Genomic DNA, 17,307 nt, shown 5'->3' on the forward strand with positions numbered 1-17,307 from the left:
GATACTTTACTTCAGCACTGTGGTCGGTGCAAGCTGAATGCAGAATTCGAATCGACCAGCCATTGCTGGGATACGAGCCCGGTTCACTTAATTGGAAGGCGAACGTTCTATCCCCTTAGCCGGCGGCTTCAAAAACATTCGTGTAATTAATCGAACTTCGAAAGCTTTGTAAACCTCTATTCATTTGGGCTTACTAAGTACATTTTATTTGCTTATTTTAACTATTAGCGCAAGGTAACTACTATTTGAATAAAAAAAATATTTGCATTTCAAGAAAAAGTTGAATAATTCATGTTATAGACGGGGAGTGTCGATGAAGCTTCAAAGCAGTCTAGGGTGGCGTTTAAAGCTTTTCTTATGACAAAAAACACTTAAATGACAATAAAAAATAATTAGAGCTGGAACATCTTAATGAGCTCTGTCCCCGTAGCCGTTCCGTGAGTGAATGTTGAGGGAGCCCTCTTAACTACAGGTGGCGCTGCATGGCTTATGCAACATTCATGTAGAGTTATAGATGGTATTGCAAGAATTAATCGTAAGAGCTATTGCAATCTATTTTTTAAAATGTGTTTTTTCTTTCTTAATTAAAAAAAAAATATATGAATTACAATCCAAGACGATTTAATTTTATAACTTAAATTAATGGGTTTATACAGACATTCAGCATTGATATTGCATGAAACTGATATAATTGCCAAATTATATTAAACTTTAGAGCAGACTAAGGGAACTTTTTAAAAAAAAAAGGTCAACAATCTTCTTATAAAAAAAAATTAGAAAAAAAAAAAGATCATCATTGTAAATCAAGATCTCGATAACGATTACTAATAAAGACATATCAAATGTAGAGGTAGGTAAAAAGACTATTATCAGCTAACAAGTGTAATCGAAGATTCTCCATAATGAATGAAAGATTTGCTGCAGTATCGGAGCATTTTAAACTCCTTGCATCGAGCTTAGTCGAGCTTAGAGATCATCGATTAGAGCTTTGGGTTTTTCTAAATTAGCAAAATCTATAATTGAAAACGAAATAATAAATTACTTAAATGAAAGTCAAAAAATCAAGTAACATAAATTAGAAATACTTTTACTAAGAAATGCATTCAGAATTTATGAAACTAATATTATTTCTAAGTTATTTCTGATCACAACTTCACAAATTATTTTAGAAGCATTAGGAACAATTTCAGAATGCAGAGCATTTTTCGCTATTTGAACAAAATGGGCATTTTTCGTTAGACTTAATCATTTTTTAACTTTAATTATCTTTGTTTACATAGTATTTTATTGAATTTAAGAACGACAAAGATTAAGACTAACTTGTCGGGGGATGTTACTATACGTGGAATTAACAGTGCAGTGTCTCCTAAACTTTTTTTATCAGTTTATGTTACATAACTATGACAAACAAATAATCAGTTATAAACATAATTAAAAAAATATTCAGAATATTATTTATTTTAAATATCCGATAATATCCGCTTACTCATTGTAGTAAACTAGTACATTTATTGCGTAAGCACCTGACTCGGAGAAAGGGATTTGCGATTTGCTTATTAATGACGACTAGGAGAGAGAATGGGTGTGAGAAATGCTTACGTAAAACATTGAACTATCCTTATTTTACAAAAAAAAATTTAAAAAGCAAAATTAAAAATGTAATAAAAAATTCCAGATTTGGAAGGGGAAAAAAGTTGAATTTGGAGAAAGAAAACACCAGAAAAAAATTTATTCAAAAAGTCTCAGAGGTCAAGAATTATAAACAAAATAAATCAATAAATAAAAACTCAAAATTTTGCAAAATGAATTTAAACGTTAATTTTGTTTTATGCTAAATTATATCTTTTATTTGAATGTAATCCTAAAATTAGATTGCTGTAGTGAAAGTGAAATTACTAAAAAAATAAATAAAATAATAAAAAAAACAGGGGTGTGATTTTCTCACTCAAGCATGGGAGAATTTTGATGATTTGCTTATTTTTGCTGATAAGGGGGAGCCGGAAGTTAGCAATTGCCAAAAAAAAAAAAAATGCTTACTTATTATTTGAAGGGTCCCATTATTTTTTTTAGAAATTCATACAAACTATTTATGAATATCAGTTTTGATAACAAAGACAATAGCATTAAATAAATGTGTAATAAAAAATATATACATGCAAGTCAGAGCAATCGATATTTTTTCCCTCCCTTTCGCAGATGATGTATTAGAAACATGAAACCGTTCATTACGAAAAGACAATTTCATCGTCTGAATGAATGCGAAACGATACGTAAGCACATGACTTTTTTTTAGATGGATATATATTTTGTATTTTTTTTCCCCGTTAAATCATCATCACTCAGGTACTCTAAGTAGATCTAGCATAGGATCGATTCTCACAGCCACTCCTTTGAAAAATCGATTTGCCGAAGAAAATAAGCAATGCAAATTGCACTTACTGCCTTTGGCAAAGTAATCAATATCATTTCATCCTTTACTTAAGTTAGCATCGTAACGGGATTCGTCAATTTATTCATATTGTATTTTATATTGGATATATGATTAGCTGTTCCCAAAATGAGTTTGACATTGGAAAACTAAATGCTCCATGACAAATTCGAATTCAAGAACTCGCGATAATTTTTTTTTTCGTTTAAAATCTGCATTTGAATAATGGTAAGGGATTCTTTCTTTTCTTTATTTAGGTTGGTGTATGTTTTAAGATATTAATTTATGCACGCCTGAAGTCTGAAAAGGAAAGTATCTTAAATTTATTTCGCCCACCACGTATTATTTTCCTTTTTTAACAAAGGACAATGATATGTGAAGATTATAGATAAAACCAAACCATTAAACCAAAACCTACGTTTCTGCACTTGAGTTCTTTCTTGCACGCGAAAGCATATTCCAGACTTCCAATTTAATTGACAAATATTTTAATAAACTTGCTTCGCAGCTTTGTAAGCTCAAGTTTTATGCAATTTGTATACTTAATCTCCGATAGAATACTAGGCCATTAAAAATGGCAGAAATTCAGTAAAAAAATATACATATATATAATTTTGTTCCTATTCAAAATTTTTAGCATCCATTCTATGTCAGAATATATTTATATACAAATCACACGTCGGATTCTTAATATACTATCTTTAATAACAAAATGGTGCCTCATTAGAAATGCAGTCATTTCTTAGTAGCATTTAATAAGATATTTCCGCACGACTTCTCATTAAGTCTTAACGAAGATAATGGTTGACTCAGCAATGACGTTCCATTCATATTTTAAATAAAAGAAATCCCAAGAAATAACCAAGAGCCTCATGGGAATCATTCAATAAAGGATTATATGAGATTACGAGATAACATTTTTCTGCGTCACTCAGAGAATCCAGACTGATCAATTTATTTTATCGATCTGGACCAAAGTTCTGATGTTTAATTGAAATAAGCAACATATTCAATGAATGGTTATCTCCTTTCTTCTTTCCACACTTTCTATTACGAAAAGCGTGAAGAGATGTTGCATTCTTGTTCAGAACCACGAACATATATAACTTGTTTGGATTTTCAAAAGATAATAGCTACTTGGGTCAATCCGATGTGGGATTTCCACCTTGGGAAGACGTCTTAGAATTGAAGCTCATTAAATAAAAGCATTAGTTCGAGGAAAATAAACTTATTTCGACATTCTGATAATAGTTTCTGCAAATAGTCGGATTATTTGTTTAAATACTTAAAATGTCTCATACAGCGTAGCGACTATAGAGCCATTATCATAAGATATTTCAGCTGCATGGCAACTGGATTGTTTACTTTTATTATTACATCCATTATTATAAACTTCAAAGAAAAAACACTAATAACGTATTGAGCATAACACAAAAATATATTCCTTTTTTATTTTTTTCAGATAATTCTTAGAATTAAATACAAATATTAAAGGAGTTAACTAAAAAAATTTCGTTAGATTAATATTAGAGGTGTCAAAAAATCATTTCAAATGATTTAAAAAACTTTAAGTGATCGAAAATTATTAATGCTGATAAATATTCTTCTTCTTCTTAGGCACCACAGCCGATTACCGACCAAGGCTGTCTCTGTCAATTTACTCCATCTAGGTCTATTCGAATGTATTAATATAAATAGACACAAATATAAGAAGAATCTATAAATATTAACCTTATTTAAAATATATTACTTTTTAATTAAAATTTTTTAAACAATCGGAAAAATGGGGTGTGCAATTATTAAAACCAGTAAAAAGTTTAAAAAAAATAATTATGGTAAATTTGTTACCACTAAAATTAAAATAAAAAAGTAAATAAAATAAAAACACAGATTTTTTACATTTTCAGAGTTGATTTTTCACCTTAACTCGAAATTGATAATTACTTTGTTTTTCTTAAAAACCTGCAAAAATCATGTTAATCTAAATTAAAAATTTCAGAATCTCTTACTGAAAATTCTGAATTTTTTTCCTTTATAAGTAAAATAAAAAATTTATATGCATATATTGTGGTTTTATTTTTAATACTTAACTATTTAGGTGTGGTTAATGTGTATTACTTTTTGAACATACATTCAACCTTGTTTTACTAATTCTATATTTCCCTTGTTTTAAACAAATTAGAGTTAGCGTTAAATAAAATACTAATTACATATAATCAATACAGAACTTTTAGCTTACCTTCGTAATTAGTCGTTCTAAAATCGTCACTGCAGACAGAACAACGCAGAAGTAAAGAGAATATTAAAGTGATGATACAAAACATGACTATCCCTTTAAAAAAAATACAATCTTATATTCCAAGTTCGTCACCTTCGTTTTTCCATCTTGTCCTTTTTTAAAACTCTGCCCTTTGATTTAAGTGAGTCTAAAAAAGAAGAAAGGTAATTAGAATTAACACCTTATTTCAATTGTAAGATTTTTATATCTTAAGAGTAAAAACTTATTAGCGTTCATTTCTAACTAACCTTATACGTAAAAAAAAGAAAAGGATACCAAAGATAAAAACAAAGTAATTAAATACATATTTGCCTCAATATTTAATTTCGTCTTTAATTTTGAAGTAGTATATAGTATTTCCTGACAATTAAAAAATACTTTAAAAAAAATCTTTTTCTTTTTAATTGTTAATTGGCTAAAAGAGATTGTATTTTAACACTATTACAATATAAATATAGTCTTTATAAAGTCATACAGGCACAATAACTTTAACCATAGCTTATAACATATGGTTCTATTCCAGTAGAACATAGTTTATATATATAAGGAAAAGCAAACTAAAATTACCTTCCGCGAATGAATTGCTGCAAAGAAACTTAAGGTAAAACAAGGTATTTTGGAAGAATCGCGTTTAGCATGCAATCAGCAGACAGCTTGACTTTTTGTCTGTTGCATAATAAGGGCGAAGGCTTTCCTTTTAAAAAGGCAACTACCAACAAAGGAATTTTTCTGATTTCTCAAGAAGGTTACCGACTGATTTACGAACATTTTGACTTGAGATGGAGACAAACTGCAGGTGGAAAGGGTAAAATTTAGTATTCGTTTAATGAATGTGCAAAACTTCAGAGACTTCCTTACTCGCAAATAAATACACAAAAATTATTTATTTCTACGCAAATAAATACACAAAAATTATTCATTTCTATTTTAAGTCTAATAAATTAGAACATAAATTTTACTGACTCAGTTCTTAATAAGTCATTAGCTAGTTCTGATTTATTGATTAATTTAGAAAACAAGGTTAAAAAATGAATAAACTACTAATAAAGTAAAGCAGCCCTTTTTGGATGTTAATTTAAGCCACTACAGAATTGAATATAATTATTATAAAGATGATTATTGAAAAAAAAATACTAAAATAAAAAATAAAAGAGATAAAGAAAAATATGTACGTACAAAGAAAATCGGCAATACACAAGCTGAATTTTTTAAAAATATGATTCATCTGTAAGACAGCATGCATATTAAATAATTTTGATTTTTTTAATCGATTCTTTTAATCGATGTGCAAAAACTTAAAAACTCTTCTTAGTAAAAAAAAAAAAAAAACTTAGAGGTACGTTTTAAAACAGTAGCAGCAATCTTTTTTTCATTGTTTATTTGAAAATCTGAACTCACATTTAACTGCCTGAAATGATGCGTTTAATAGTTTCGCTTGAGGTAGATCATTTTGAAATTATATATCCATCTTTTTAAGATTATTTCCCAACATTTCTCTTTCAAATTATCTTCCATTCCTGCATCACGTGAGACTACTACCATTTTGGACTTACTTAAAAGTGCTACTCATCCATTCAAGAAAAAAAAAAAAAAAAAAACGGTTCCCGATACGTCACTGATACAGTTTAAAAAAAAAGGTGGGGGGGGGGAGTTCTTGATAAAAATGCCATTGTAAATTTTATTTTATTTTTAGGAGAGATAAAAATAAAAATTCTTTAATTCATGAAAATTAAATATAGTACAAAAAATTAACTAAAAATTTGTAAAAAGATATCATTGAGATATTTCAACATAGATTTATATTTAAAATAAAGTAGGGGATATTTTTTGTAAGAATAACCAAGACTGCAAGAACACAGCCCACAATTAAAAAAAAATAATAAAGTACAAAGGAAGGCTTGTGGAGGGTGAGGGAGTGAAGGGAAATCAGACGAAGGAGTTAGTTGAGTGAAGTAATGAAGAGAGTGCCTCACCAAGGTGTTCTGTGGTGCAAACATAAATAGTAGGTGGCGTAATAAAGATTTCAGCACCACAACTCAATAACTGCCTTTTATAACATTTAACTCAGACATGTAGAAAGTCAACATTTAAAAGAAGCCCTATTTTTGAGTGCTATCAGCAAGGGGGCCGTACAAAACAGCTGTGCATAAAAATAAAAGATATGAAAGAGTCTCTTCTCAGGGGTATAAGGATAAAAATATAATTTCAAGATAGTTAGGTAATTATAGACGACGAAATAAGGGAATTCACTTCTCCACCATTCGATACATTATCATTGAGGTTTCAACAGGGTTGTTACTGGAGAAGTTATAGCACAATCTCGACGCTAATGAGCGTTTTGTTTTTATTTATGGTGTTTTTTTTTCTTCTTTATTATTCAGTGTAATGTGTGGATAGTATACGAAGAAATGGCGGTCGATTTCTGTCAACGGTATTAGTAATTAAATAGGCGAAACGTGGAAAGAACATTGTCTACTAGATGAAGGATGGAACGTTATTTCATGTAAGGAAGAAACGATTTTTGTGCAGACGAGAATGGGTCAAAAAAAAAAAAGAAGAAAGATTTCAAAGAATATTGCGACTTTAGGGGAAAGAAAAATCACATTTTCTTTCAACACTTTATGTTTTGGTACTTATTCATTAGATGAATTCGGCTACTTTATTTATTTATTTATTAATTCCTTATTACAGAACTTTTTTTGTTTACTTTCTATTTATTCAAGCAAAAAAAAATAAAAAATAGAAGAAAAACCAGTTTAATTTACTGTTTTTTATTTATTTTTTATTGGTTACTTTATAGCCCGCTCCGATGTAATAGATTTGCACCGATTTTTCTATTTGAGAAACTTTTGGCTCCGAGGTAGGGCTGTCTACAATTTCCACTATGTAAGCCGGGATGGCTCAGGGGATAGAGTGTTCGCCTTCCAATGAGATAAACCGGGTTCGAATCCCAGCGATGGCTGGTCGATACGAATTCCGCATTCGGCTTGCACCGACCACAGTGCTGACGTATAATATCCTCAATGGTAGACGGATCATGGATTAGAGAACCCTCGCCGTTAGGCTAACCACGTAACGCAGGTTTTGTGGTTTTCCTCCCCATGTAACGCAAATGCGTATTAGTTCCATCAAGAAGTCCACCACGAAGGCAAATTTCTCCCAATATTTGATCCAGGAGTACCCTTGTCTTCTAGATTGTGTTCAAAATTATAAAGCTACGGAGCTGAACATTAGCAGTTGTAAATCCGAAAAATTGGGTCGGCTGTTTAACGACGGTTATAAAATAAAAATTTACACTATTTGGACAGTCTAATGGTAAATTTTAAGTTGAAAAAATAATATGCAGCCATTTTCTTCACGAACGGTAGTACGTGTTATACCGTCGACCATTTTCGCCAACATCGCGCCATTGTTATTTTTTAATCTTTCGAATTTATTTTAATATAATAATTGATGATAAAAAAATTGAAAAAATACAAATAAAATTTTGTGGGGAAAATGAAATCCAAAAAATGAGATATTTAAATTTAAACAATTTCAAAATTTATTTTCAGTTTTGACAAAAATGGACGACGGTATAATGCATAAGTACCTAATAAACATTTTAATTTTAAACTTATAAAGATAATAAGAAATAAAATTTAAAAATAAGCTAATTATTATAAACAATGTACGCATATTTTGGAGTTTATTTTTTAATCTACAGGTAGAGATGACAGTTTAAATTTAAATATTTTTAAAATATTTAAATTTGTTACATCTAATTTATAGATTCAGATAATATAAATTGAATTCCGGGATGAAATTTCAGATTTATACAGTAAATAGTTTAAGAGATATCATCTTAATAACTAAGGAAAGCTAAAAATAATAATTCAGTTCTTTAATGATAAGGTTAAAAGTTTTTTTAAAAATATTATTCAATACAGTTCGATATCAAAATATTCATGTAAAAAAGGTTTTATAATATATTCCGACATCCCACAAAAATTGACTATTTTGATGATTGAAGGTTTGCGAGATTTTTTACTGAAATCAAAAACCGGTACAAAAAAAAAGATAAAATAAAGATTATTTAAATAAATACAGCGAATTTCGAAAATTTATTTCTTTTCTGCACCAATAAAAGTATAGAATAACAAAGCAACCTTCTTTTTTTTTTTTTTTNTTTTTTTTTTTTTTTTTTTTTTTTTTTTTTTTTTTTTTTTTTTTAATGTTTCAACATTTTCAAACTTAGCAATTTAAAAAAGTTCTAAAAAACTGTAAAAGATACTTCAGAACACCCAAGTCGAAAGTTTGATTTTAAAAGACATTGTTCTAATGTAATAGTTCTGAAAGAAGAAATATAAAAAAAAAGTGCAGAGCTGCAATCACAGGATATTGACATCAGCAATTCTGAAATCAACAGAGCGTATCCTCCATAAATTCAGTCTTCTTTTAAGATCATATTAGATATAGAAATGATATTGCATGCTCCAGCGATTTTACCATAATCGATTTACACAGAAATTATTGTTAGTTCCGTTACTACATGAGAATTCGCTGTCTTATTGTACTAAAATTATTTATTTCATTTTAAGAGGCTTTTATATTTTTTTTCACACTTGCCAAAATTATAGTTATTTTCTGGGAATTTAGGATTATAACCAGTGTAATTTGGACCACATATTACTATTAGTGAAAGCTTATAATAGAAATAGAAAGTTACTTAAATATATACATGGTAATCATTTTGCACGGAAATTTAAGTTGATCAGATAATTCAAGGGAAGTATTCATACCTATAATTTTAAATTTATTTGCTGTCTTATTATACTAAAATTACTATTAAAAAATATACCCCAGAAAAATGAAAGAGGTTTTCATATTCTTTACAGTTGTTGAAATTACAGCCGTTTCTCCAAAATATGGGATTTATGTTAAATGTAATTTAAAAAATATACTAATCTGGGTGAACTTAACATTTCGGCTCTATAATACCACATTAATAGAAAAAAGTCTGACGCATATAAAAATAATTTCACTTACACCAAAATATTTATAACTTAAAGAAAGCAAAAGTAAACACAATTTTCTTAGCTTTTGTAAACGCATTAATAACTAAATGAGTTAAAGTAATTAGATTTATAAGTTACATGAAATACTCACACTTGATTTGGTTTGGTATACCCACATTTCGTCTTCGTGCCATTTATTTAATGCATGTTACCAGCATCAATCAAAACTTGAAATAAAAATTTCCAAGAAACCAACACGAACTTAATTTTTTTTTAGAACAATAAAAATCTTGACGTAAAATAACAATAGGATTTTCAGTTATTTAAAAATTATGAAACTTTACTATACGGTATTTTTAGAGCTAGAAACCGCGAAACTTCTGTTTTTAAAACTCAAATGGAAACTTCTAACGAACCAACAGGCAGGTTATTTTCTTTTAGTAGAACAATAAAAATTTGGATGTGAACTAAAAACAGGATTTTAAATTTTTCAAAAATTATTCTGAAACTTCAGGTTAAGGGTTTTTTAGAGCCGGAAAGCGCTAAACTTCCGTTTTAAAAGGAGAAAAACGTCTTGTGGGGGGGGCATCAATGGTTTAAATTTGTCACGAACAGGAAATTTAGCACTTTTTTCTCTCTAAACGTGCCATTTCCATCCTTTCACAGAACAGTTCGGCGCATCTTTTATATTTAACACACCTCCACGGTTCTGTTTGGAACATAAAGGGAAAAATAGAAATTGGAAGACACGGAAGAGTGGAGAACCCCCTAGCCCATTTTGTAAAGAGGGTGGCAATTTGACATATGCAATACAGCTGAATACTAGAGAGGGGGGGGAGAGGAGATCCTTAGGGACCGGCGCCATATTCAGTCAGCAGGCAGAGTTGGTCAAGACGTTTGCCAACATCTGTCACTCGTTATATTCTTTATCTATCTCTTGGAGCTGTTGGAGATGGATTGAAGATAAAAACAATCTCGCTGTTTTTCTATTTGTAAATGCTTCTAAATACATAAATTCAAGAGAGTTGATAATACATTCTAGAAATACCGAAGAGTTGCTTTTTAAGATTCATATAGAAGATATTCGTGGAATGTTTCAGTAGAATTTTATTTTTATTGAAACGAGTAGCAATTTTCGTAATACAAAATCTATTTTTAAAGTACAGAAGTTGGGACAAGTAATTTGTCAAATAAAGAAATGGCATTTGAGAAATTACGAAATTATTATATAATGTGAATATATGAAAACATAACAGTTTACTCATTGGTCTTATTATTGTCTAATGCAGTGGTCGGCAAACTTATTAGCCAAGGAGCCAAATATGAACATTACAACAATTTTTTAAAAAATTGGGAGCCAAATCTGCTTGTTTAGTAAACTTTTATTACACTAAATAAGTAGTACACTAATTAAAACTAAATTTCATACTTAATAAATATTTATTAATGCGAACAATGTGCTTGCATCTCCTTGGAAAGTTTGAGTAAGTCAGGTTTGCATGTTGTTGTTTTTAATTTTAAGTAAATTTGTACCCCCACTACTTTAGAAAAAGTATGCACGCATGCTTGTGGTACCTTTGTATCACACCGGAGTACCCCGAAAACATACGAACAATTTCAGCCGGTAGCTTGTACATGGTTTGTGTTTACGAAAACTAATAAAATTAAATTCGATGTTCGTTACGTATTTTTACAACAATATACCTATCTATCTTTTAACTTAAACAAAAAGTTATCCATGTTCTCGATTTATAGAAGAATTTTAATTTATCAAAATAAGATGTAATTTTTTTCTTACTAAATTTTTTATTTTTAATGGAAATATTATTGCGCCTTCCGTGGATATTTGCGCCAGAGCACTTAAGGAGCCAAAGAGCCACATGCGCTCTGGAGCCGCACTTCGCCGACCACTGGTCTAATGAATCCGAAAAATTGCTACTTATATGTTTTTGAATTATTATTTGCCTTATAGGAGAAAATATTTTTTTCGAGGGAAAACAAGTTACTAACTTTTTAAATATAATATTAGCTATAGAAGAATAAAAAGGAACATTAATATATTTTTTAATATAAACATAGATGGATTTCGTATCTCTATATTTATCAAATTTCAGTATAAAGATACGAAATAAAGTCCAGCTTTATTAGAATGACTGAAACAGAGCGCGGTATTTTAGACTTTGTTAGTACAGTTTTCTTTTATTTTAAAATAGTGAAATAATGAAATAAGTATTTTTGAATGAATGATTATTAGTATTTTATGTTTTTTAATTAGTTTTTAAAATTGAAATATTTTTAATATTTATATCTAAATTGAAAAAGGAATGCATAAAAATACTTCAAACCAGAAAAGTAGAAACGAAAAGAACAAAAAAAGATAAAATCTCGAAGACAAATAAAATATATTATATTACCAATCAGAGAGAACTAATTCATAATCGTATAATAATTATTATTAGCATTTCAGATAAAACAGAAATAACCTTAAAAAAAAAATTGTGAACAATTACTCATTAGTCAAATAGAAGAAAGAATAAATTTATCAAATATAGAGGAATAAGTGAATTTCGGCTGCGTCATGAACTGAGTTGTATGAACTGTGAGGCCTTACTAATTGAAAATGCGCAATTCACTTAACACTAGAAAGACGGCAAATTAGTATATACCTATGTTGCCCAAAAGCAGTCAAAATGACTCGATTGTGAATGCGTAAATAAATTCGTTTAAAATTAATTTTTAACATTTTTTATATTTTTAACACTTTTTATATTATTTACAGTTATATAACAAGTTATTAGTAAATATTAACAATAAAAAAATTATATGTCGTACAAAAAGTCACAAAATTCTAAGAAATCGTGTCATTATGTACATCATTGTTTTTCTAATTGAAATTTAAAGCAGTCAAAATGACTTCATTAGGCAGTGTTAAAGAACAGCAAAATTTTCGAAATTAAACAAATACTTTTTTTCTTCAATTATCTATTATATACGTTTAAAAGAACTCAAAAAGCAATAAGTAAAAAGTTTTGTTAGTAAAGCACAGGCAAAAAAAAAAAAAAAAAAAAAAAAAAAAAAAAAAAAAAAAAAAAAGAAGTGGTCCACATTATATTTATAATGCGGAAAGAAAAAAAATCCGACCACACGAAATCAGACACAAAAACCTACTTACTCGGAATAAACATACCTTTTTTTTCGCCCGATTCGGATTTTTGACCCCACGATGTTGGGGGTGGCAATCTGTTTGCACACAATTATAAAATTCGCTCATCGAAAGATGCAAAAAGTAACTTTTAGTATATATTTATTATGCAAAAAGTAACTTTTAGTATATATTATTTTTTTTAAAAATGGTCAAAAAACACTTCTTAAATTGAAAGGAGAACAACTTTTTGCATCATTTTAAAGAATATAATTTTACATGGCAAAATATAAAAGTTGAGCGAAATCGGTCGAACAGTTCCTGAGAAATCGAATTTTAAATATCTGAATTTTTTGGAATTCAATTTCTCAGGATCTATTCAACCGATTACGCTCAAATTTTATTTTTTGCCATATAAAATTACATTCTTACATTAAAAGGTCCAAACTTCGGACCGCTCTCTTGACCAAGTTATTGGGACCATATTTCCCAAATTGTGGCTACCCTCTCTATTTTGGGGGTCAGAAATCCGAAACAATAAAAAAAAAAGATACGTTTATTCAGAGAAAGTAAGCTTTTGTGTCTAATTTCGTTAACTTAAAAATATCGGTGGCACTTCTTATTAGCATATATGAGGTCACCCTCGAGCCATTAAGATTGAGTCCTTTCAGGGTGGTCCGCTTATTTTGTGCACTGTACCTTGTTTCTTTTCAAATGTACAAATTAACTGTCAGCTTATTTAATTTCCGGTGGAATAAAAATGAAACGGAAGAAAGAAAAACATGATCACACAAAAAGTATGAAAATAAAATGATTTAAAATTGAATCGCTTTCTTTAACAATTATACGCCGGATCTCAAAAACGCGGGATATAATATTAGATCAAATACGTGTATCTCTATTTCTCAATAAGTACAAAATCGGAATACAATATAGAAATTCAGAAAAAAATATTATTTGCGGAATACTTTATTTCCTGGGAGGGGAGGGGGAAATACAGTGAAAGTCACAGATGACGCAGAACTTAATGGTACAACTGCTGACTAATAATACATTATGTTCTACAAACTATTAGGTGAGTCTAACAATTGCATCGGGAGTGTGCAAGTTAAGCGGGAAGCAGTAATATTATTACATGACTAATGAAACCCATATTTGAAATGCAGTTGAGGTTTTTTTTTCTTCTTAATTTACTTCGATATCCCATATAACACCCGTACCACCCAAGGCGTCGATAGCATCGACAACATGACATTTAACGGCAAATTATTGGCCTTGCCCTTTACAAAATTCTCGACAACTGAAATTCAGATTAAAAAACAAATATTAATTGAAAAAGGCATTTAGTTGGGCGTAAAATCTTAAAAATAGACAAAAATAGCTATTAAAAATCTGAAATACAGAAAAGGTTTTATCTAAGTAAAACAGTTTATAGTTTTTTATTCAATGAATTCAAAAAAGAAATTTCCTCGAGTAATAATTATTAGTGATAACAATTAGATTATTAGTGGTACTAGATTATTAGTGAGAATAATGATAAAAATTAGAGGTTGCCAATTATTTCTGTTTTTGGGTCGTATAACAACATGTTATATTTCAACAAAAATAAATATCATTTCGAAATGTTAACAGCATGTCGTAATCCAACTTACAAAAAAAATAAAATAAAAAAAACAATCACATACAACTTTAACACATCGAAATTTTGAATTTAAGAACCTGGCCTGAAGCTATTCCATGAAGCCATGAAGTCCGTTCGGATGTAAAAAAGTCAACTTTGATTTTTTTTTGATTTTTTTTTTTAAACCTGTAAAAATGTATCCTAGTGCTTCAATACACAAAATTTAAAGTTCAATAGTTCCACAACAATCAAATGCTCGTTTTCATTTTGAATATTTAAGATTAAAAATATTAATTTTAAAAATTAGATCGTGAGCTATAAATCCATTTATAAAAAGAGATCACATCCTAACTATGAAATCCATAAAATCTGCCATTCAGATGTAAAGTTAATCAAAGAGTTAGATCATTATATTGGATAAATCTGCCATTCAGATGTAAATTTAATCAAAGAGTTAGATCATTATATTGGATAAGACTCTTTTCAGAAGTAAATAGCTGCTGTGCATTAAACTCGCGGAAGAACACACTAAAAAGAAGTGCTGTGATATTTTCATTATTGTACCTTAATGCAACATTTATAATTAGAAATTTTTTAATTTATACTGTGGCCATTGAATTTTAATTCTGAATTCCACTGAATTCTCATAATAAATTTTAATACCAGACAAACATAACGAAATTGTGTCCCTTTTATAATAGTTTAGAGAAATCGTCTCATTGCCTATTTTTTTAAAACAGTCTTAATACAATAAAACATCACTATGAAAATAACTAAGATCCCAATAGGATTTAACATTGTTGATGTCATCGCCGATTTCTGATCAAAAAGAAGCCCAAAGATAGCTATTTGTAAATTCTTTATTTGATATTAAATGAATGATTTATAATTTTAATTTTGTTAAATTAATTGGATTCCATCTATTAAAAAACTACTATTATTATTTAATCAACTTCTTTTAATAATTAGTGGAAATAAATATTTATTTTTAACTGCAAAAAGCAAGCACATTGCCAAAAGATATTCATTAAGGATCTTGACAGGATTTATTTCATTCATAATAACATGTCTGGATGAACAAAGTTGTGGTTCATCGGCGAAAGAGCATCGACATTGGCATTAAAACATCGGCTGAAAATAACGTAGGCTTCTTACCAGTACTCCATTTAAATTTATCTTGTTGCGGATGCTTAGGATGAAAGAAAGCAAATTTAACATCGGGGTCAAGTCCCCACTCTGTCTTGATCAAAGTAAAAATAAAAGAAAGAATACGAGTGTTCAAACAAGATTTTAATTTAGAAGATTAAAACAGCCAAACGGTAAGTTAAAGTGCATTTGTTGGACTTATTTTAATACATAGTTAACCTTTAATTCTAATCTAGAAACTCAGAGAGTATTATGTTTTTTTTTTCCTTTGTCTTTCAAAATAAATTATTCGAAATTCTAATTCAAGAAACAACTTAAGTATTGGTATTTTTTTAATCTAACCAATTACCAATATTTAAACGACGATTAACGCTACTTCAAGCTACGTCTAAACAAAAAGAAAAGAAAAAAACGCGACTATAACAAATTTCTGTACCTTTATTTCTGCTTTATTCAGGTGGTTTTAGCTCTTACCAATATACCTAAATTAGATACCTATTGTCACTGCATCTGTTACCTAATTCCACAATGACACACTAGCAGCTGTTACCACAATTAATTAAGCATCCCTACCGTAAACATCACAAGTGTTAAAAAGAGGCAATTTTTTATAGCCCCCCCGAAAGTAATAAATTATTTTTATATTAAAGAATTGAAGATTTGAGTTTATTAATACAAATATTACGAAAATCTTGTTTTGTGTTTATGATAATTAAAAAATACTTGTAAATTATGAAACATTTGACAGATAATTTTAAAATATTCTCCTTTCTTATAATAATTTTATTTAATGAAGATTTTTTTCCCTTTTTAAGAGGGGGCTTTAAGGGGCCGTCCATAAATATCACTTTTTCTTCCAATATTTTCAACCTTCCTCTCCCTTTAAAAAAGTGTCACACTGAATTACATAAACTTACGTTATAAAATCATTTTGCAAATTTTATTTTTAAGCTTTCACTGAGTGCTTTAATGACACTTGTGAGTATAATGATAATAATTTAACACTGTTAAATCGGTTCGATTTCAACCAATGTGTGCGGTTTTACACTTGTTACCCTCCTCCCCAAGTATGACATCATTTGCGAACGACTCCTTACAGTTTAAAAATAAAAACTAAAAAAAGGTTTGACCAAAAACTGATGGTACTTCGAGAAACTTCTAAATCAGCAGTTCCCAAATGCCTAGGAAGCATTTAGGAACGGCTAGGACTAACTGCTGTGCAGAACCCTAGAGTTCCGTGGAAGGGGTTCCACGAGTTAGCACCTTTTATAACTAGTGATGAGTTTTGAAACTTATGAGATTCAATCTATAATTCATTAATTTATTTGATCTAACAGTTGCATTCATGAAATTTCTTCCAAGTAAAATGCCAATGAAATAAAAATAAATTTTTTAAGACATAGCACAAGGACTGAAAATTTAACTGCCAATCATAAAACATAATTTAAGATTATAAATGATAAAAAAAATGAAAAAACTTCATTCCTCTACTTAAATATTTTAAATATTTAAGTAGATATATAATATGTTATATATTTTATAGGTTGAAACATTCACAATTACCTTAATATTTATTTATAAAGTTGGGGTTCAGACGATAGAAGGTTGATTCTTTAGGGTTCTGAAGCCGAAAAAAATTGTTCTAAATATCTAAAATTCAAAGCACTAGCACCGATTATTTAAACTAAATAAATA

General features: G+C 29.0%; 1 protein-coding gene across 1 annotated transcript in view; it reads right to left on the reverse strand.

Annotated features, from left to right (window-relative positions):
- Window positions 1-17,307, reverse strand: part of LOC107454354 (Semaphorin 5c) — a 67,167-nt gene that overhangs the window by 27,039 nt on the left and 22,821 nt on the right. Inside the window, exon 2 of the mRNA XM_016071526.4 lies at window positions 4,668-4,854. Coding sequence (XP_015927012.1) covers window positions 4,668-4,752 — 85 coding nt within the window. The 5' untranslated portion in view covers window positions 4,753-4,854. The remainder of the gene's footprint in view (window positions 1-4,667; window positions 4,855-17,307) is intronic.

Source organism: Parasteatoda tepidariorum, chromosome 3 (assembly GCF_043381705.1).
Source record: "Parasteatoda tepidariorum isolate YZ-2023 chromosome 3, CAS_Ptep_4.0, whole genome shotgun sequence".
NCBI lineage: Eukaryota > Metazoa > Arthropoda > Arachnida > Araneae > Theridiidae > Parasteatoda > Parasteatoda tepidariorum.